The sequence below is a fragment of the Cryptomeria japonica genome, chromosome 3 (genome assembly GCF_030272615.1).
Source record: "Cryptomeria japonica chromosome 3, Sugi_1.0, whole genome shotgun sequence".
In the NCBI taxonomy this organism is placed as follows: domain Eukaryota; kingdom Viridiplantae; phylum Streptophyta; class Pinopsida; order Cupressales; family Cupressaceae; genus Cryptomeria; species Cryptomeria japonica.
Genome location: NC_081407.1, coordinates 160,295,372 through 160,316,502, shown reverse-complemented (window position 1 = coordinate 160,316,502; position 21,131 = coordinate 160,295,372). Strand labels below are relative to the sequence as shown.

Here is a 21,131-nt window from a genome sequence, read left to right as displayed (position 1 = left end):
CTAATAGTTAATCTTGTTTTGCACGGTGTCTTTTGTTAGCTTACAATGTACACGCTCTCCAGAATGTGATCTGTATATAATTTTTCACGTACTTACGTATACATCACATCATTTGATGTTTTTATTTTTTGTATGCTACGTATCTATATTTTATGTATTTGTTGTCTTTTTAACACCACACCACTCTCCTTTCTTAGCCTAATGTGTACATGCTCTTCAGAAATTTGAATACTTTTTCATTTACATATATTTTTTTGGCTGAATCTGATCCCCTGCAATCATACCTGATAAAAACCTCTATAATTTATTTGACTGTGAACAGGGGCCCAGCTGGTGACCTGTATGTGTTTCTTAATATACAGGAAATGCAAGGAATTGAAAGGGATGGTGTCAACCTTCGTTCTAAAGTTACTATCAACTACACAGAGGCAATACTGGGAACAATATTAAAGGTGATTTGTCTAGATGAGTCAGAAGCTATAATACGAGCGAATTACATGTTAGATATACAGGGATGTTGAATTTCTTCTATTTCAAGCAGTGCTATTTGAATTAGAGTTAAGCAGAAGCATAGAAAGCATTACAAAGAAATAAATCCATTTTATCCCCTGCTGCACAATCTTCTTTGTAAAGACATAAAAGCACTTTCTAACTCCTCCAGTTTCAAGCCTTCTTAAAATAACTTGTCTATTTTCTTAATGCCATATTTGTATATAATTTGTTGTCTTCTAATTTCCATTTGCAATGTTGTACATAACATGAATGGTGAGGATAATTTGATTCTCTATAAGTAATATCCATGTAGAACATGCTACTGTAAACCCCAATTATAGTCATTTATAGCTTTTGCAGCAGATGAGCATATCCTTGCCTGTAGCAGTGTTGTTACAAGGTGTGTAAAATATACAAAATGGTGTTAAAACAGAGAAAAACAAGGAAAACTAGTGAAGATGACTGTAATTCAACCCTACCAGTGCTTAAAGCACATTTGTAATGCACAAGTAGTAAAAGTGATCATGACAAATTATTATTAAACCATGTTTGGGGCCTCCAACTGGCACATGGCACATGGCACATGGATGGAAAACTTTTATGGCGATTTTGGGATTAGGGATGTTTATTCCACAACAGTGCAGATAAACAGAGGCAGATGCCCATTCTAATGTATAATGTGATTCTAACTCAACTGATATTATAGTTAATCTCTCCTATTGCGTATTTACATTATTCCTCTCTGCCATAAGGACATGCATCACTGTTTCTATACTCTTAAGAAAGTGGTCATTTGAAAAGATCTTCACGAGAGACAAAATTTTATTGTTTTAAGAATGCTATAGGGATAGTGGCATTTCCAACAGGGACTGTTCAGTATTCAATGGGGACATAGGTCCTACTAGGGAAACTTGTTTAACTTTCCAAGTTGGCTGTTGGAGTGGATTTGGCTTTAAGCTTCTGGATAGGTCAGAATATGCTGGGATTTTAAGGGAAACACTGAATAAATTTAGTGCGCATGAGTTTTCCATAGTCCCTGAATTTAGCTATATAGGGTGCTTCCAAATTCCACCATGTGTATTTTTCACACTGGCGTTTCAGATCACACTCAGTGATCTGTCATCAAGAAGAGGAGAGTAATGGTTTGGATTGTAGATATAATCCTTAAAAAGATGGTAGGGGTGGGGAGGTGATAAGAAAACAAAGGATTAGGAGGGGAAAAAAAAGAAAAATAATATTGATATTACAATCTAATTTCAGCTGTAAGTATGAATTCTTTTTCTGGACATTCTTTTTGCTTAATTTCTTCTCAAATATGTTGGCTGATATTTATTCTTCTGTGAGAGATTTTATGGATGTTGTTTATTAATTTCTATAACCTAGATTTTAAGTTTAATGTTTTGACTAATATTTTGTAAGTCATATGATGTGTTCTTTGAAGATTATTCATCTGGAATTTGTCATGAGTAGGTGGAGACTGTGGAGGGATTCAAAAGTCTTGAAATTCCTGCAGGAACACAACCAGGTGATGTGTTAGTAATGCATAATATGGGCGTTCCAAAGCTTGAAAAGCCATCAAGGAGGGGCAATCACCTATTTGTAGTGAATGTTGCCATTCCCAAAAAAATCAGGTTGAATTTCTTTTCTTTTCTTTGAGGCATTCTTGTTCATAATACATATACAAAATAGTTTAGCTTTGTTAAATTCTTGGTTTCCAATCAAGCCTCTTTTTTCATTAGAAATTTTTTATGGAAGAAATATTTATGCCCAATTTTGACTGAGTGAATGATACCCATACAAATAATGCTAAGGTGCATTGTGTAGTTTAATTAATCAGTAGTATACAGTATGTTGAATTGAAAAATACTTATTAGCTGTAATATATTCTACAAACATGTGTGTCAATAGTGCCTGCAAACTGAATTTTGATATATTGATAAGTCAAATCTTGGGAACCTGATATTGGATTGACAGAGAGCAGGAAGCATAACAGTGCTTCTTGAAATATTGTTTCTTTTGGAGAGTAACTTCAGATAATATGATTGCCTCTACTAACTTTATTAGTCGGTTTCTACTTAGCAGCTCTCTGGTGAAAAGAATGAGACATGAATTTCAAAATTTGGCTGAGGACGAAACCATAATTCTTGGCTTTTGCCCGATATTAAAGCTCCTCACGTTCTCTAAGGATTAGAGGAGGGACTAAAATAGAATGTTAATCCTTTTGAAGCAGAGAATGAAATTTTAGATTAAGATTTGTTTTAATTTTATGAGATATATTTTTTTCCTTCCTTTGAGGATGCTTAACAATTGCTTTTCGTAAGGTATATGTGATTTGATCACGTTTCTGGTCACTTGTGGTATATATATATATTTAATTTTTCTGTCTTTCTAGTGCACTTGTGAAGAATTACTTGGTCTGGGAAACAATATGTCATTGGTGATTAGATTTTAACTTTATGATACTTATGCATAACGAACATGAAGGCAAACCAATTCCCCACAAATTATATTAATTATGATATATTAATCTGATTTTAGAATTTTGACAAGGTAGTTGTTATGGGGAACTCCAGTATCCTTTGTTTGCCCTCTCGGGTGACGATTAAATGCAGAAAGTAAATGCACAGAACATAATGGAAATATATTAAATAACCAGTCTCTGTATCAATTCAACAGTCCATGTACATCAAGTGCTTATAACATTACATCTGATACAACTATTATTATGCCACTTCGAAGAAAAGGTGAAGGGGTGCGACCAATCGTCGCGTCCAACTGCCCTTCAGGATGACTAACTAACTGACCGCCGTAACTCATTATTACCGACGACAACATAAACATAATTATTACCAACAACAACATAAACATAATGATTATTCCCGCAACATCATCCCCCCAAGAAAAGAAGTCGACTCCGGACGACTTAATACAAAATAGAGATGAATGGTAGGAACTATTGATGCCAATCGAGCCTGGAACTTATACACTTGCGGCATCCTTGCCTGAAAACCCTTTTCCTGCTACCCTCCGATGCTCAAGTGCGGATTTCACCATTATTGCTGCTTTTGACATCACAGTCCTCCTATGCCTAAACCAAACTTGTCTGCAAAACACGTTTTTCAGTCTCAGCTTCCACCAACTGCTACTCAAATGATACTGTCTCCCTAGCCAATTTGTCCTCGATAGCCACCCGTGCTGCTCTCTCGGCATCCAACTCCTGGGTACGCTGAACTAAGTCTCACGCGACTACTGCCTCCAACCTGGTGGTCAGCTCCTCCCGAGCCCTCTCTGCATTCACCAAGGCAACCTCACATCCAGCCGAGACATACTCCAAGTTCCTCAAGCGTACCATGCATGCCTGAAAGTGGCCACAACCCTCTGGCACAAAGGCTAGGAGACACCTCAAATCCTCCATCACACTCCCCAAAGGTTGATAATTGAACTGAATAACTCCCTGCTGTCGTACGACTGTGCGGGTCTCCAATGCCTTCCCGCAACTTTGTTTGTTCGCACCCTCCAAATCCGTCTCCCTCTACGGCTTATGGTTGCCTGCCAATGCTTAGCTTCAGGCTTCTTTCTCACAGTACGGAACAACCCAACACTTACCATGCCTTTTCGGATGCCCTTCACCCAACTCCAAAAAGTGTATTGTAGCTCAAAAATAAATTGGGGGTCTAGGGGCAGTGCCCCCAGCGGGGTTGAGGGGCAGCGCCCCTCGCGGGGTCCTGGGGCAGCGCCCCTCGCGGGGTCCTGGGGCAGCGCCCCTCGCGGGGTCCTGGGGCAGCGCCAACACCAATTTACAACCCTCAGAACCATACGAAAGTCCATGGTGCACATCATTTCTGTGATATTGTAAGATGCCAAAAACCTGCTTCTCCACTCTAATTGTTCAGTGTCCTGGCTCCAGACTCGAGCGAATGATGATTTTAAATCTGGTTGTTCTGGTCGTCGTTTTTTTTTGTCACTGTAATGTCCCCGATGGCACCCCGGCCATACAACCTTGTCGTACGGTCAACAAAAGCGCTAACACCTCCAATCGTGTGGCCACCTTCTCGTGCGATCAACACCCCTCCACCATACGGCTGTGTTTGTTTGTGCGGTGCTGCGTTGCTGTGCGCATCTCCCCTTTTGTTTTCTCTTCGTTTGTTTTTTGTTTGGCGTGGTGCGGGGTTTTTATTTCTTCTCCTTTGCGTGTGCGGACTTATGCAGGGCTTTTATGTGTGGGTGTCCACCCACAGTGGTATCCACCACCGTCGGTGGTCCACCGCACGATGGTCCATCGCACGGTGGTTCCACCATCGATGGTCCCACCATTTGGTGGTTTTGCTGTCGGTGGTCCACCGTATGGTGGTCCCATTGCCGGTGGTCCACTGTACGGTGGCCCCCACCATCGTGCGCCTTCTTTTCTTTTTTTCTTTTGTTTTTTTTCCCAACCGTACGGCCGTACAGTGGTTTTTTTATTTTATTCTGATTTCCTAATTTAGTTGTCTAGAGAGTTTTCGGCTCGGGTCCCTTGTCTTTGGGATCGCCCTTCATCCTTCTCGGTTTTCCTCGCCCAAGAGTCTCCCAGATTGGTCCTGTGCCTCTCAAGTCACCTGCTCGGCCTCTCGAGTCCCCTTCCATCCTCTCAGGTCCCCCTCTGGCCTCTCGGGTGTCCTTCCGACCTCTCAGGTCCCCTGCACGCTTCACGGGGTAGGGTTTCAATTTGGATCCGTTGGTGGAAAGTCTATTTTCAATGGCCATTCAAAGGCCTGGAACCACAAATTCTACAGGGACCACGGTCTCCTTCCCGTACATAAGAAGAAGACGAATAATAAAGATTTTGAAGGCTGCGGCCTTCCACACAGGTTCCAATCTTTGCCAACACTCTTCGGATTATCTACGTCGCCGAGGTTTGGGGCGTCTCCCTTCCAATATTCTCTGTATTCCGGTAGGTACACCTCTATTGGTTGCTCTGGTTTCTCTACTTCGAGCCTGTAGCTTTGGAACATTTCGTAATCATCCATTTGCCAGTGGAAGAGCCCATTAAGGGAATCGGTCTCGTCTTCGAAACATCCTTGGATTCCCAGGACGCCTTCCTCGTTCGGTTCCCTTCCGTACTTTCCTTCGTCAACTCCGTCCTCGCCATCTGATTCCGATTCTGATGCGAGTTCTTCACTCACAAGTTGTGTTTCTAGGTTGATAATAAATTTTCGCCCGACTTTCTCCATTGACAACGTGTTACGCTTCCAGTTGTGATTCACTCTGGCTGCCCCCAACCACCCTTTGCCCAAAATGGCGTCGTATCCTTTCTTGGCGAGCGGAATCACCACGAAGTCGAGGACAAATGGTTGTGTCCCGATGGTCACTTGTTGCGCCATGAGCATTCCAAGGGGTTTGATACCATGTTGATCCCCTCCCAGTAAGTTGAAGGTTGACGGCCATAGTGTCAGTTTGCCAAGTTGCTTCCAGGTTTCTTCCGGAAGCACATTCACTCCCAACCCACCGTCGACAATAGTGTCAGTCAAAATGGTGCCAAGTATTCCCATTTCTACCACCGTCGGGTGCCGACCATTGTATAGTGTCAGGACCAATGGGTCTGTAGGTGTTCCGCCGGAAACATCTGTATTCCGGGTCGCCTGACTGTGCGGAGTTACTTGCATCGTACGTAGGAGTTCCGTACGTAATTGCGGCATTGTTTCCAGGAGGTCCTTCATCTTCACAAGTACTTCATTCTGCAGCATTTGCTTGAGGATATTTTCCTCCGCCTCAGAGCGGAAAGTACTTGCTGCTTCCTAGGTGTTCCCTTGTGCCAACATTTCCTTCGCCACTTCAGCCTTTGCCTCCAGTGCCCACTGCTTCTCCGTGCGTGGGTTCGGGTATGTGGCCTTCTTTGCCTGTGACCGTGTGATTGCCAATACTCGTTCCTCCGTCCTGTCAATGTTGAGCAGGTTCACTCTAGACTTTGGGCAAGTTCCATCATCGTGGTCTCCAGGCCCACACCATTTGCATAGTTTTTGTGGAGTTTCTTCTGAGGTGCATTCCCTAGCAAAGTGACCCCACTGATTGCATGCTCGGCACTGGATCATTGGCCGTCCCTTCGCATCATATTGGATCCAGCTCCTATTATTATTGTTATTATTGGTCTGCTCCCCTCGCCAGTTGTGCTGATATCCGCCAGATGATGCATTATTGTTGGCGGTTTGCGAAGTTCCAGCGGCCGGCTGCTCTTGCGTGAAGAGAACTTGTTGGCTCCTGGTTTTCATATTGTAGGGACATTCCTTTGTCAAATGTCCGGCAATTTGACAAATGTCACAGAAATCCTTCTTGGGGCAGGACCCCTTGGTGTGTCCGTCACTCCTACACTCCGTACACCACACGTCATTTCCTTCAGTCTTACTTGTACTCCCCTTCATGGCTTTGAATTCCTTCAGCATCCATTCCATATCCCTTTGGAGCGCGTGCACCTTTTTAATCGATTTGCCCTCGCTGCTGCTTTCCCCGTCAGAGTCTTCATCATCGTCGGATGAGGATTTATTACTTTTCTTCTTCCTTGATGTTTTGTGTTCGCTCTCCAGGTCCATCGCCCTATTATAGGCGTCGTCATATGATGTCGGGGGTACAATTTTAATCTTCCTTCATAGGGAGGATTTCAACCCTTCAACGAACCATCGTTTCTTCAATCCATCTACGGGTTGGCTTTCCATTTTACCCAGAAGTTCTTTCAGCCTCCGACTGTATGCCCGTAATGTCTCCTTGGTACCTTGTTTGGTACTGTATATCTCCATTACAATTTCATTGTCATCACGGAGCAACCAAAACTCCTCCGTGAATTCCTTCTATAGATTGGCCCACGTGGCCACTTTTTGCTTGTCCACTTCGAAGTACCAATCTATGGCAACTCCTCGTAATGTGACTGGGAACTGCTATACCCAGTCATCCTAGTCTGTCACTTCGTTGGCGGACCAAATGGTTTCACATGTACGGCAGTGCCGTAAAGGGCCTTCCTTGCCCTCCCCTGTGAACTTTGGCAATTTTTGTTTACTCGCCATCCCACCGCTGGGTCTCGCTCCTCTAATTCCTTGTGTGCTTGTACCTGGTGATCCTCCGCCTCTTGCAACTAACCTCCACTCTTGGGTTCTTCGGAGAAAGTTGCTGACACTGAACTGAACAAATTGCCTCCCGTACGGTACCCTTGTGCTCCCTCGGCACCTTCGGTCGTACCGTCACCTTCCGCTGTCTCCCTCCGGTTGTTCTCCGAAATAGACAAATTCTTTAGCAAGTCTCTGGTAGCGTCGATTAGGTTTAGACTTCGCCTTGTTTGTTCCACCAACTCTTCTCGACTTCTTACCCTACGGTGTTATTTTGGCGAACTGTAGAGTTCTCCTTCGGCACCCTCCGTGACTCCTTCTTGGTTCCCTTCGGGCAACCCTACGACAGTGTAGAGAGTGTAATTCTCTCCGTCTATCTCTGCCTCCGCAACCTCCGTGACACCTCCTGGGTTCCCTTCGGGCAACCCCTCCGTCGGTCGTCCCTCGACAAGTTGCCTTAGCCTACGCCTTCGTTCTATCTGCTGTCTGAAATTCAATGTGGTTTGTGCCACTTCCCATTCGTCACTTCGTATCTTTTTATTTTTGTCCTTATTTAGTCTATTGGGCATAAGTCACTTCCATACACAGCAAACACATGCCATGTACACAAAAAAAAAACTTTTTATTATTTTTATTTTTATTTTTCCTTTCGGCCACGATTTATATCAACAGTGTGTCGGGATTATTACAAGGTTCAATTTCCCCTTCGCCTCTTGCCATCACGCTCTGCGTCCCACGACGATTGTTCCCTTTGCGCATCGTCCGCCTCTGGGTTAATCTCACCGACGAGTAGGCCCATCGTGTCCGTGCGCCATCTGTGTCTTTCGTTCCTGAGTTCGTCTAGGCAACGGCGCCAAATGTTTGCCCTCTCGGGTGACGATTAAATGCAGAAAGTAAATGCACAGAACATAATGGAAATATATTAAATAACCAGTCTTTGTATTAATTCAACAATCCATGTACATCAAGTGCTTATAACATTACATCTGATACAACTATTATTATGCCACTTCGAAGAAAAGGTACGCAATATATAATACCCGAAGGGGTGCGACCAACCGTCGCGTCCAATTGCCCTTCGGGATGACTAACTAACTGACCGCCGTAACTCATTATTACCGATGACAACATAAACATAATTATTACCGACGACAACATAAACATAATGATTATTCCCGCAACATCCTTTAGTACTTATATTTTTATACTTCTTCGTATTAGGATTCTCATCTCCCATATATAAATGAATATCTAATCTTCAATGAATATCATGTTCTCACATTGTTCTCACATGTCACACTCCAATATTGTCTTTGAGTTCCAATGAAGTATAGAAAAGTTGTGTTTATGTTTGAGCTAACATCAATGCTTGAAGAGTATTAATTTTGATGTTTTTGAGTCTAGATGAAGATTGATTTGAAGGAGATTGTGTGCATAAGATGACTTAGCTAAAAGACATTAGAACCTCAAAACATTGTGTTGTGTGAAAAACAAAAGCATTAGAAGACAAGGGCATGTTAGCAATAGTTATATAATGACATTAGGAAAAATTAGACAGGCCTTCTCACAATGAAATTAGCCACATTTTATAATATGGTGAGTGTGCACTGTTTCCATTGCTCTAATCTCAATAGTATGCTAATCAAGGCAAGTTCATGTGAAATCTGAGGTAATAATTTTGCAATTCATGTAATAGCGCTTCTAATTTTTCTTAACCAAAATTTGCAGTTTTCATAATTTTTCTTAAACAAACACTTACATCAAACAGTTCGTATTCAATATTGCTTTGACATAATTTCATAACTAGTTATCATAGAATTAAGTCACTCAATTCCAAATATGAATAACATTTTTTCTTTATTAAATTACTGAATATCAGATGTACCAGACATAATCAATAAATGTGTAGACTGTTAAAAATTGATACATCCAAAATTACTAAACAAATTGGTAACACCAAACAGAAAATATAAATATTTAATTGCTGACCTTTGTTGAAGAATGTTTGACAGTCCAATCAGCATCCAATTAATCCCCATCAAGGTTGTACGATGCCCCTCAAATTGGAATGGTCTCTCCATAAACTGTACAATAACTGTTTAGAAGCTGCGACTCTCCTTTCTGAGGCTGTGGCAGACTTAGGGAAGCCTTTAGGAAGCTGCGTTAACTATTGGTCAAGCCTAAAGTCTTCAAACATGCTTCAACCCCTTATGTTGGACTTTGAAAAGTGCACGACCCCTTTCTTGTGACTAGAAGTTATGGTTTTGCTGGAGTGAATCCAACTTATATAGAAAATATGATTTTTAGTTTGCTTCTTTCACTGCACACACAACACTATAAATTTTGTTCTGTATCCCTGCTCACACACACAACACTATAAATTTTGTTACATTTCCCCACTCACACACACAAAACTTACACCGCGAATTTATAATTTTCTTGCGCATCTTCTACAAATTTGTTATCGATTTGTTCCAAATTCTTAATTCAACCCAAGTGTAAACTCGTTTGAATCCACCAAAAATTGACTAAGGAGACATCTCTTCACTGAGGCCAATATTCTTGTAGGTTTTTTGTCCTAGGGTTTGGGATGAACAAAATGTCCAACCTCACAATTGGAAAATATGAAAATGACCAAAGATGTTCCTTTTCCCTTTTACAACTTACTTATATCCTGCTTGTGAACATATATTTTTCTAATTGCTTAAAGTGACCCTTCCAATTTTAATTAACTTTGGGTCCATGTAAAGTCACTTTAAGGCACATGGTCATCTTTTAAATAAATCAATTAATCAATGTTGTTCAAAAAGCAATAATGTAAGACAACTTAAATTTATTAAAATATTCACTTAGCAAGCCCCAAATTAGTGCACAGGAATAAAATGGTCTAAGGGATCATTCTCCAACACCTCGGTTGAAGAAGGGGACATTACCAATTGTCAAGCTTTATGTTATTGTTTTATGTGCTCTATTGGCACCCATGGTGAATCACGAAGTGTCAAAGTTTATATTATTGTTTTATTCAAGAATGGTTTATTTGTTAGAAATATGGAGAATGGATATTGGAGAACAGATATTTCCCACGTACCACTTTGCCAACTCAACCCAATAGATTTCTGATGGAGGCCTATTTTCAAATAGACAATCTATATGGTTTTAACTTTTATTTAATTCACAGTAATTCCTCCTTGCAAATCAGTTGTACAAAATCTCAAATTAAGATTAGAAAACATTGAGATTGGGTAAGAAGTATTTTAAGTACAAAACAAGTCAGTTTCAGAAGGAAATAAAATAATCTGAAGCTGCATGATACTATTCTAGATACCTTCTAAATCCCTAGGACATTATCACTTTGAAAAATGTGGATATTTTACTTGAAATATGTGATCATTACAAGCTTGATCCTTGTTTGTTATTTTTGTTTTTATAATAATTGATTTTTTTTAAACAATGCTTTGCTTTTTAACTTCTTTACATATAGTGCTGTGGAACACAAACTAGTTGAGGAACTGGCGCATCTGCATGGTACCAGCAAGTCTTTCTCAATATTTTCGAAAGGTAGGAACAGCTGATTACATCTAAATAATAAAAAATGCTACTTTATATGATTCTTATCATAGTGATTAATTTAAACTTTCTTTGATGTTTTCCAGCTGGAGATCAATCAGGTAAAGGAAAGCGAGACAGAAAAATGAGTACAGAACGCGAAGCTGCTGCAGAAGAGAATAAAAGTAGATCATTTTGGGACTCAATCAAGAATATGGCAAGGTATTATTTGATATAATTTAAAATGCAAATTATGATTTCTTGATACCCAATCATATTTGGATAAAATTAAATAATTTTGGGAATTGTGAATTTGATAGTAAGCACATTGTGGGAGGTGATGATTTTATGTTTTCATATTCAATCCTCTTTTTGGACATAATCATAATTATGTTTCATGGCTAGATTTTCAATTAAATGTACATAGAAGTGGATGGGCACTCCTACATTGCCAAGATCCCTTTGAAGCCAATCATCAAACACATCGATGCCCGGATCCCAAGCTATCATCTCAATGACATGCCCCTCAATAATTTCCCAATGCTGGTCTGGAATCTCAAAACTCATCTGCAATAGGTTCTTCGTATGTAGATGCAGCTCTTCCTCATGGAAGAACAAGTCGGCCACTTGAACTGCCTAGCATCTGGTGGAGATGGCAAAGAAAAGGGCATATTTGGTCAAACAATCTACCACAATGAAGATGCAATCCTTTCCTTGCACTATGGGAAGCCCGGTAATGAGATCCATCGAGATGCTATCCCACTTCTGGTCAAGGATTGGCAATGGCTGAAACAGTCCAACAAGTAAGGTGTGCTCGGATTTGTCCTGTTCGCAGGTGGAGCATTCACGCATGTATTGCAAAACGTCATTCTTAAGGCCCTTCCAAGAAAATTTGTCTCAGATTTGCCTGTAGACCTTCAGATATTCCGAGTGGCTGGCCAAGGGAGAGTTGTGCATTTCTTTTATAATCCTTTCCTTCATTTTGGACTCAGGCACCAAATAGATATTGTCCTTGTAGTAAATGATGTCGTCAACCACTTGTATCTGTCATCTTGCACTTGACCATCCATCAGCTTGCACGCGAATGTATTCTTGGAGTATTCAACCAACAGATGTTCCTTCCAATCCGCCGAAATTTGGGATAGAGAACATATGGCAGGCCTTCTTGCGAGGATCTGGCAGAGCTCTAGCTGACTTCTTAACTCCCTCAGGGCATCTAATTAGGGTTTTCCTTGAATTGCCTCGGCCATTCATTTGTCATTGAGATCTCTATATAAGGCACCGCCTTCTCATTTGTAAAGGTTAATAATTAACATTTAGAGAATAAAATTAGATATTAGCAGTAGAGTAGGAGGAGGGAGCTAGAGATTGTTGCCAAGACTATGGTGGAATTAATGCATTATTTTCATTAAAGCATGGTGAATCTTTATGTGTTGTTTCAACATTTTGCATGGTTTCTTGTTACTTCTCAAATTTAGTTTAAGCTCATTGATCTTAATGGAGAAATGTAATGATATGTAATGAATTCCTTGATTCATACTTTTTATGGTTTGTTGATTGTAAGCTACAGTGTAAAGTTAGCCTGAACCTCATTATTGTAACAGTTTGATTGTTGATGTTCATTTGAATTGCACCGGTATTGGGTATTTGAATGAATAGTTCGCAGTATGAAAATCTTTCATTACCTTTCGAGATTGCACTAGTGTTGTGTAGTTGTTATCATGGCGAAGCAAAGCTTGTTTTGAAGGAATTTGTCTATCAAAGCATCATTTGTTATCATCATTGTCCGTAGGTTTAGATTAGATTTCTTAACCTTTCATCTTTTGTCTTTTATTTTTCAAGTTAGTTAAGTTAGATTCCACAATCCAGCTATGATCCATAAATGTAAGTCCCTTTGTGATCACCTACATTATCACATCATATACACTGAGTCAATCCAAAATATAAAGTCAATTGTTCGCATTGTAAGCCTTGAAGTTGCCTTATTTGATCATATTATTTAGCATATGAGGTTTCTTTGTTCAAGAGAGGATAGAATACTTAGTATTTTATTGTGTTTGAGGTGTCCTAAAAAACACATCAACAGTGCCCTTATACCCTTTCTCCAAATCAGACTCAAGGTCATAATTTCATCGCTTAGTAACTATAGATAAAACTCAAGATACACATGAATGTTATTTTAATCTATGGAAAGTAAAAGATAAAATTAACTAGGGAAAACGAATGTGTGAAGAATTGTCTAATGTTTCCATGAGAAAAATGCCTATCAATGAAAACATTATATCTAGATAGAAGCCCCTAACCAACTTGAAATTTTAATTGGAATGCTAAACCCATTTCGTCTCATTATCAAACTTGCTTTTTTCCCTATATAGGCATACCCTCTAACTTTGCAAACAACATCTTTGACATTCGATGGTAGTTTATGAGCAAAAGACAGTGGCACATAAGAGATCGCATTTCAGCAAAAGACCTTTCAACCTTGTTGCACACTTTACAATCGATTTTGATAACATTATCTTGCTGCCTAGATTTTGAAAGTGAAGATAATACAAGTTGATTTTGATTTTGTCGCATGATATTAGTTAGGTGTGTGCAAGTAATACGTCATCTTAAATGTTTCGCCAAACGCTCAGTTCGTACGAAGAAATGAAATTATTTTACCAGATGCGAGACTTAGATGAAGATTCGCACATGCAAAGAGAAATTATATTGATAATGATCGCACAACAGACTACACAGACTTGGAACAGAAGCAGACTAGGGTGAGGAGGACTCCCACCGAAACTGCGGATGCCAAGTAGGGAGGATCTCTCACCTCCGAATTGATAGACAAGCTGAACTCCAACTGGAATTCACACAAACAAAAGGGAAAATACCAAATTCGTATACCTACAACTATGACAGACTTGGCGATAAATATGGGCTCTGGGAAACTTCCCGAAGGGTTACAAACGGGCCAACACAAACATAACTTAACTAATAAAATAAAAAAGGGAGCCCGACAGATTTTATTATTAAATTTAGGGCCATACAATAATTAATATTATTTAATTACATCGGGGACATTACACATGGTATCAGAGCTAAGGTTTTACTAACTTCAGATTTCAGTAAATTATTTGGTTGCATCTAGTTTGTTGTTTGTTTTTAGATTAAAATGTCAAGGGCTGAAGATAGACTTGATGGAGCCCTTGACTTTGCTACTTGGAAAGTCCGTATTCTATTGATTCTTGAAGAGAATGAGCTGCTTAAATTTGTAGAAGAAGAAAAGTTGTCCCCACCTGAAGATGCTGAAGAACTGAAGCAGTTCAAGAAAGACTCTCTCAAGGCCAGGAAGATCATAATTGAATCAGTCAAGAATCATCTTGTCACCGTCATATCAAAATTTGCTTCAGCCAGGGAAATGATCAAACACTTGGAAGGAATGTATGAAGTTAACAACCTCAGCAGGGCTCTTGCTCTAAGGCAGCAACTACTTCACATTAAAATGAAAGAAGAAGACTCAATCATGGCCTACTTCATGAAGATCAATGAATTGAAGGATAAGCTAAGTACTCTTGATTGCCAAATTTCAGATAAAGATCTTGTTATGATTGCATTAAATGGTCTACCTGATGAAATGGGAACCATTCATTCGTAGCATTGGTGGAAGAGTTGAACGACCCAACTTTGAGAGTCTCCAATCTAATTGCATTGAAGAGGAATCTCACATTGAGGTAAGAGGAAAACACAAGAACTCTCACAAAGATGATAATCATGTTCTCACAGCTAAGTCTAGGAAAGGTGGGCATTGGAAGAAAGAAAAGAGAAGCAAATATTTTAGACCCTCTTCCTACGATCCAAGAAAGAAGTCAAGAGATTCCTCCCACATTCGTTGTTTCAGATGTGATAAGTATGGTCACTATGTTAGAGATTGTCAGAATGATCCTAAGGAAAGGGAAGCCAATTTAAATGAAGTCGTTGAACAAAATGAGGACTATCTTCTTATCTTTGTTCTATCAAGCAATGTTCCTACGGACAATGATACTTGGATAATTGACAGTGGAGCCTGCAGACACATTTCAGGTTACCGTGAGCATCTTTCAGATCTGATAGAAAAGGATACCAACCTTCATGTGGTAATCGGTGATGATGCTCGATATTCGGTAAAAGGTTTTGGTACTACTTTAGAACTAGATTTTGGTATTTCCTTACAACTCAGTGATATTCTTTTTGTACTTGGAATTAAAAGAAATCTTATTTCCATTTCTACTTTAGAAGATAAGGGTTTGCAAGTAGCATTTTCTGAAGGTAAAGTACTTGCTTGGTCTAAGAAATCTAGTTTCAAATCTGCTCGTGTTATTGGAAATCTAGTTTCTTTCCTTAGTTTACTTGTTTATCATTTACTTAATGTTAATCTGAAATTAAATATAGAAAGTCTGATTGTTGGTCTGAGACATAAAAACTAACATGGACATCCTTGATCCTAAATCATTGGATGTGGAACATGTCCTTGTTGTCCTTGACCGGGATTACTTCCTTGTTGTACTAACCTTGATTGTAATGTCCCCACTTTAGCAGTTGACCAAGTGTATGTGTGTTAGCCTAGTTCTACATGGTCTCAAGGGCTAACGAAGGGTTAAGGGGATCCTGGAGTGTTTTGGCCTAGTCATTTCCAGTTTGGGCCAAAACGGAGTTGATTTACTTAGTTTCAGATATACTTACTATTTTTAGTAAGTCAGCAGGACACAACGGAGACTAGTTTTGGTGATTGGATTCGATACTCCCCGGCGAGAGCTTTCCGATGAGCTATCACTCATGCCATTCGGAGTACAATAATCATTCTCTGCATCAGTGTCTCCAACAACAAGTACAAGAGCATATATAAAGACACGGTCAAGGGTTGTGGTTACCACCCGCGGGGAACTGTCGTGCAACGGACAACTACCCGCGACGACACTAACATACTTAACAACGTAGCTTAACAAGTAGTACAAAGCCCATTTTACGACCAATAGTGTTTGCCTCTTGCTGTTTGATCTTTCAAGTTTTATGTTGTTTCATGCTTTTAGATTTTTAAAATACTGATTCACCCCCCACTCCTCCCCATCTCTCTTAGTATTTATTGTGTGCTCTTCAATTGGTATCAGAGCAGGATACCTTCAGAAATAGAGCTTAAAAGCTTGGAGATTGATCCTGATAGCACACATGAGTGCTCTTGAAGGTGTTGCTACAAACAGAGCACCCTTATTCAATGGCTCTAATTATGCAAGAGTGCTCTTGAAGGTCTTTCTACAAACAAAGTACCCTTATTCGATGGCTCTAATTATGCATGTTGGTGTATTCGAATGCAAGGCTATCTTATGTCTCTGGTTTCGATGTTTGGAACAACGTATTATCCGGTTATACATTCCCTTCATATCCTCCAACAAATGCAGATGGGAAGAGGGCTTTTGAAAGCAATGCAAAAGCCATGAATGCAATCTTATGTGGTTTATCAAAGATTGAATTTGTGAAAGTCATGCATTGTGATACAATTCATGACATGTGGGAGAAACTCCAAAATACATATGAAGGAGATGACAAAGTTAAGAAAGCCAAACTTCAAACTCATAGGATTTAGTTTGAAAGTTTAGGATGCAGGAAGGAAAGAATGTTGCTGCTTATTTTTTGCGAGTTGATGAAGTTTTAAACTCTCTAAGGGCCTAGGTGAAAATATTGAAGATAATGTTGTAGTTCAAAAAAATCTTAAGGTCTTTACCTTTGAGATTTGATGCAAAATTTTCAGTAATTGAAGAGATGACAGAACTTGATAAGTTGACTGTTGATAAGCTTCATGGCATTTTAACAACCTATGAGATGAGGACAAATTCTAATTCTTCATCCAAAAGGGAGACAACCTTTAAATCCTCGAAGAAAAGTAAAGATAAGGAACGTGTGTCAAGTGATAATTCTGATGAAGCACATTTTTTGAGGAAATTGAAGAAAGGTTCTAGTAAATATAAAGGCAAGTTGCCTATCAAATGCTTTAATTGTGGTAAGGTAGGACATTTTGCAGCTAAATGTCCATATGAAAAAAGTGAGGACAGCAACTATGAAAAGAAGTCTAAGTTCGACAAAAAGAAATACAAGGGAAAGGAAAAGAAGACTCAGAATTTCAAAAAAAGTCTCTATTCTAAGGAGGAAAGTTGTTCATTAGATGTTAGTGATGAAATATTGTTCATGGCCATAGAAGAAGCACCTGCTGAAAATCAAGAAGATGAAGATCATACTGATGAAGAAGAAGAAGTAGATCTTGAAGAGGAGCTCATAAGTTCTTTAAATGAAATCAACAAACTTAGAAAGAAAAATCAGAACTTGAAGTTGTTGCTTCAAGAAGAGAATGAGGCAAATACCAAGATATCTCAAGGTCTTGGAAAAGCAAAGAAGTTGATAGACGATTCCAAGATTTAGGTTGAAGAAGCAAAAAAAATAGAAGAAGAAATCAGAAAACAGCTTAAGCTCAAGAAAGAAAATTGTGAAAGACTTGAAGCTGAAATTGTGTCACTTAGAGAGCTGGATAAATCTTTGACACAGTGGAATTGTGAGAAGATTGATAAAAAAAGTTCCATGTCTTTGGACAAGGTAATTGACTCACAAAAATCATCTACTGATAAAGGTGGAGTTGGCCTTGAAAAAGGTCAAAGTTCTAAAGCTACAAAAGAACAATAGAAGATCAACGATAACAGCTCAAAGGATTCATCATCAAAAATCAGAAATAATGCTTTCAAGAAGCCTCTTATCTCAAGGCAAGCACATATGAACAAGTTTAATAATTCTTTCTTTCATAGTTGTTGTTTCTCTTGCAATTATTTTGGACACAAGGCAATCAATTGTAAAGTGTTTGCAAGAAATGATTTCAGACTTATGAGTAGGAATTATTTTGCTCCTCCAAGGAACTACAATGTTAAATGTTATAAATGTAATAACTTTGGTCACACTGCAAACGCTTGTAGAAGTGGTATGGCAGACTTCTCTAAGAAGAACAAGAAGGTTGAAAAAGAGGACAAAGCAAAGGAGGTTGCTAAGGTTTGGAAGAAGGAGAAAGAAGTGTTAGTTGAATCTTTGATTGTGCAAACAACCTCTCTTGCACAAAATGGAAAAGATATATGGTATATTGACAGTGGTTGTTCTAAGCATATGGCTGGAGACAAGAGCAAGTTTATCACTCTCAAAAGCACTAATGGAGGTAAGGTAAGATTTGGAGGCAATACATCTGCAAAAATCAAAGGTACAGGTACACTTGTTTTGAATGATGTTGAGACAAAAGTTGAGAATGTCTTATATGTAGAAGGTTTGAAACACAATTTATTAAGTGTGAGTCAATTGTGTGATCAAGGACATAGTTTGGTTTTTAATTCAAATTGTTGCGAGATTGAAAAAGATGGTAAATATATTGTTGATGCAAGTAGGGCTGCTAACAATCTATTCATTCTTGATGATATCAAAAGGGAGAAGTTGGGAGTGATTCCACTCCAACATTGAATTGTTGTTTGGACTCAGGGGGAGTTTTCATGGTCACATTCATTCAGCCCCATTTCAGCTATGCAGGTTGGTTTTAGTCATTGATGTCAAAGGGCGAGTAGTAAGTCAGGAGGAGCAGCATTGTTTCAGAGTTGTTTTGGTTTCAGGTTGGGTTGCCATCAATGACAAAGAAGAAGATTGTTGGATATTTTGTCATTGATGTCAAAGGATGATGATCAAGGTTGTTTAGTAATTATTTGTTTGAGCTGCTTGGTTGCTAGGTTGAGCTACTTGAGTGCTTAGTTGAGCTACTTGGTTGTTTGGTTGAGCTACCTGGCTATGTGTTTGAGCTACTTGGTTGTCAATTTGAGCTGGTTGCTTGTCAAAGTCAGCGGCTTACTTGTCCATTCTTTGTGCCAAGTCAATTTGACACATCACTAGTTGGATATTCAAGTGCGGTGGTCTGAATTTAATCTATCTTCCATGGTTTCAAACTGTGATGCTTGGCATGCCTTTTGCAATGGTTTTGTTTATGATGTCTGACAAATGTCAGATCAAAAATAGAGAAGTGTTTTTTGTGGCCACCCTTCAATGCATCATTGCCCTCTATAAGTGGGAGTAGCATTTACTTTGTAACCCTTTTCTAAGTTTAGTATTTCTGACAAAAGTTAGATCATTGTATCTAGTCAATGCTGGACATTGTTTCATAAAGGAGTCATGACCGACCTTTATTTGCTAAAAAAGGTGAATGTGGCTATGAGACTTCATTTGCTGCAGAGATCGTGGATGCTATTTCTAGGTGCTAACTGATAGTGGTGGCAGATATCCCTTTGTGACTTACGTTTTGACTATTTTTGAACTAGCTTTTTCATCCTTGATTTGTAAATTTCTACTAATCAATATATATTTATAGGATGGAGTTCATTTTTCTTTTGGTGTGTGTGCGTGGGGGAGCCAAGTGATAATAGTATAATGCAAAATACATACTGAGATAGTGTATATGGCAGATTAAGGATTTCATAGGTAGAGTCGAAGAATATGAAGAAAGTTAAGCAATGTTATCTTGTATGAGGAAGAAATTTAGTTCTCTCTATGGCTCTCGATATGATTTAAAAGCAGCAAGGAATATATATTGAAATGTGTGAAAAATGAAGTTAATCTATGGTATTTCTGAGTACATGGAAAACTGAAGTTGGTGCTCACTTTTGTATTTTGGGTTGGTGCCCATTTGTTAATGAAAGTTCCCTAAAAATTTAATAAAAAGGCAGATGGATCATTTGATATGTTGATTTTATTGTTTCTGATATTTCTCTCTGAGAAAACCCTAAGTGGTTATGTAGATTTGGACTTGATCCATCTTAGCCTTCTCAAGGATGAAAGCCCTCTTGAAGAAGACTAGCTACAGTGGAAGATGTACTCTTGCTAGTATTTATTGGAGATATCTTGCAGGTATTTCATAGTGGTTTCAGATTTGAGATTTTTTTGTGTGGTTTCATTCAAAATTTGGACTGTAGAAGATTTTTGCATTACGGTTTGGGAGATTCAGTGGTGATTTCACTTAGGAATCACAGTTGGGCTTCATAGATTGATTTATGTATGTAGTATTGATCTCAGAATGTCAAGACAAATTTGAGGAAGTCTTAGAAGGGCAGAAAGAACTTTATTGCAGATTTTGAGGGAGTTTCAACCTTTTGTTGGCTGTACCATTTTAGTTGGAGGCCAAACTTGTAGGAGGGGTGTGGGATTTTGTTTTAAATTCATGTACGTCTATTTGAGAAGGGTTTCTTGTTCACTTGAGATTGCCTAGGCCTGCATAGCTGCATAGCATTGGGTTTTGATTATTGAGCAGATTTAGAGGCATTCTAGAATGTGGGATCTAGAGTTTGGACTCCCAGTTTGCTGGTTTTCTGATGTTCCTCAAAAACAATTGTAAACAGCTAATGGGTATGTTTGATATTACGTTGTAATGCTATTTCACCATCTGGGTAATTTTAAAGTTTTATGATATACTGAACATCCAATCGATCGCTAGTTGCAGGTGCTTTGAAAATTTGTATTTAAAGTGTTATTTCAATGCTTTATTTATTGCAAATAAATTTGTTGTGAAACACAACTTTTGCATCTCTATATAAATTAATGGAATGTGTTAGCTATTCAAGGGCAGCGATCCTCTTTAGAAAGTTGGCCTCTTTTAATTCCAGCGCTGCCTTTTAGTTTTAATTTAAGATTAGTTGAATTTTTCTTTCTTTAAACTTGTTACACAAGATATCTTACTTTGTTACTCTTCCCTTTTCCTATATTGATTGCTGCTTTTGTCAATTATGTTCATCGTCTTGATCATTATATAGTCACCACTTCAACATATATTGTTGCTCTTTTATTCCTTCACTTCATCTTCCCTCACTGTACATCTTTATCTCTATTTATTGAATTGGTTCTTTTTAAATATCTAAATCACTTCTCCATTTGCATGATTCATTGTCTTCTAAATTTGGGCAATCAACCTTCGTATATATATAATAAGAAAATTGATTTTCT

At 38.9% G+C, this 21,131-nt stretch overlaps 1 protein-coding gene across 3 annotated transcripts in view; it reads left to right on the top strand.

Annotated features, from left to right (window-relative positions):
- The window catches only part of LOC131031023 (uncharacterized), a 235,747-nt gene that overhangs the window by 198,631 nt on the left and 15,985 nt on the right, over positions 1-21,131 (top strand). For all 3 annotated transcript variants that reach the window (XM_057962026.2, XM_057962027.2, XM_059218121.1), the window contains 4 exons: positions 323-452; positions 1,963-2,123; positions 11,044-11,120; positions 11,216-11,330. In XM_057962026.2, the coding sequence (XP_057818009.2) occupies positions 323-452; positions 1,963-2,123; positions 11,044-11,120; positions 11,216-11,330 (483 nt within the window). The remainder of the gene's footprint in view (positions 1-322; positions 453-1,962; positions 2,124-11,043; positions 11,121-11,215; positions 11,331-21,131) is intronic.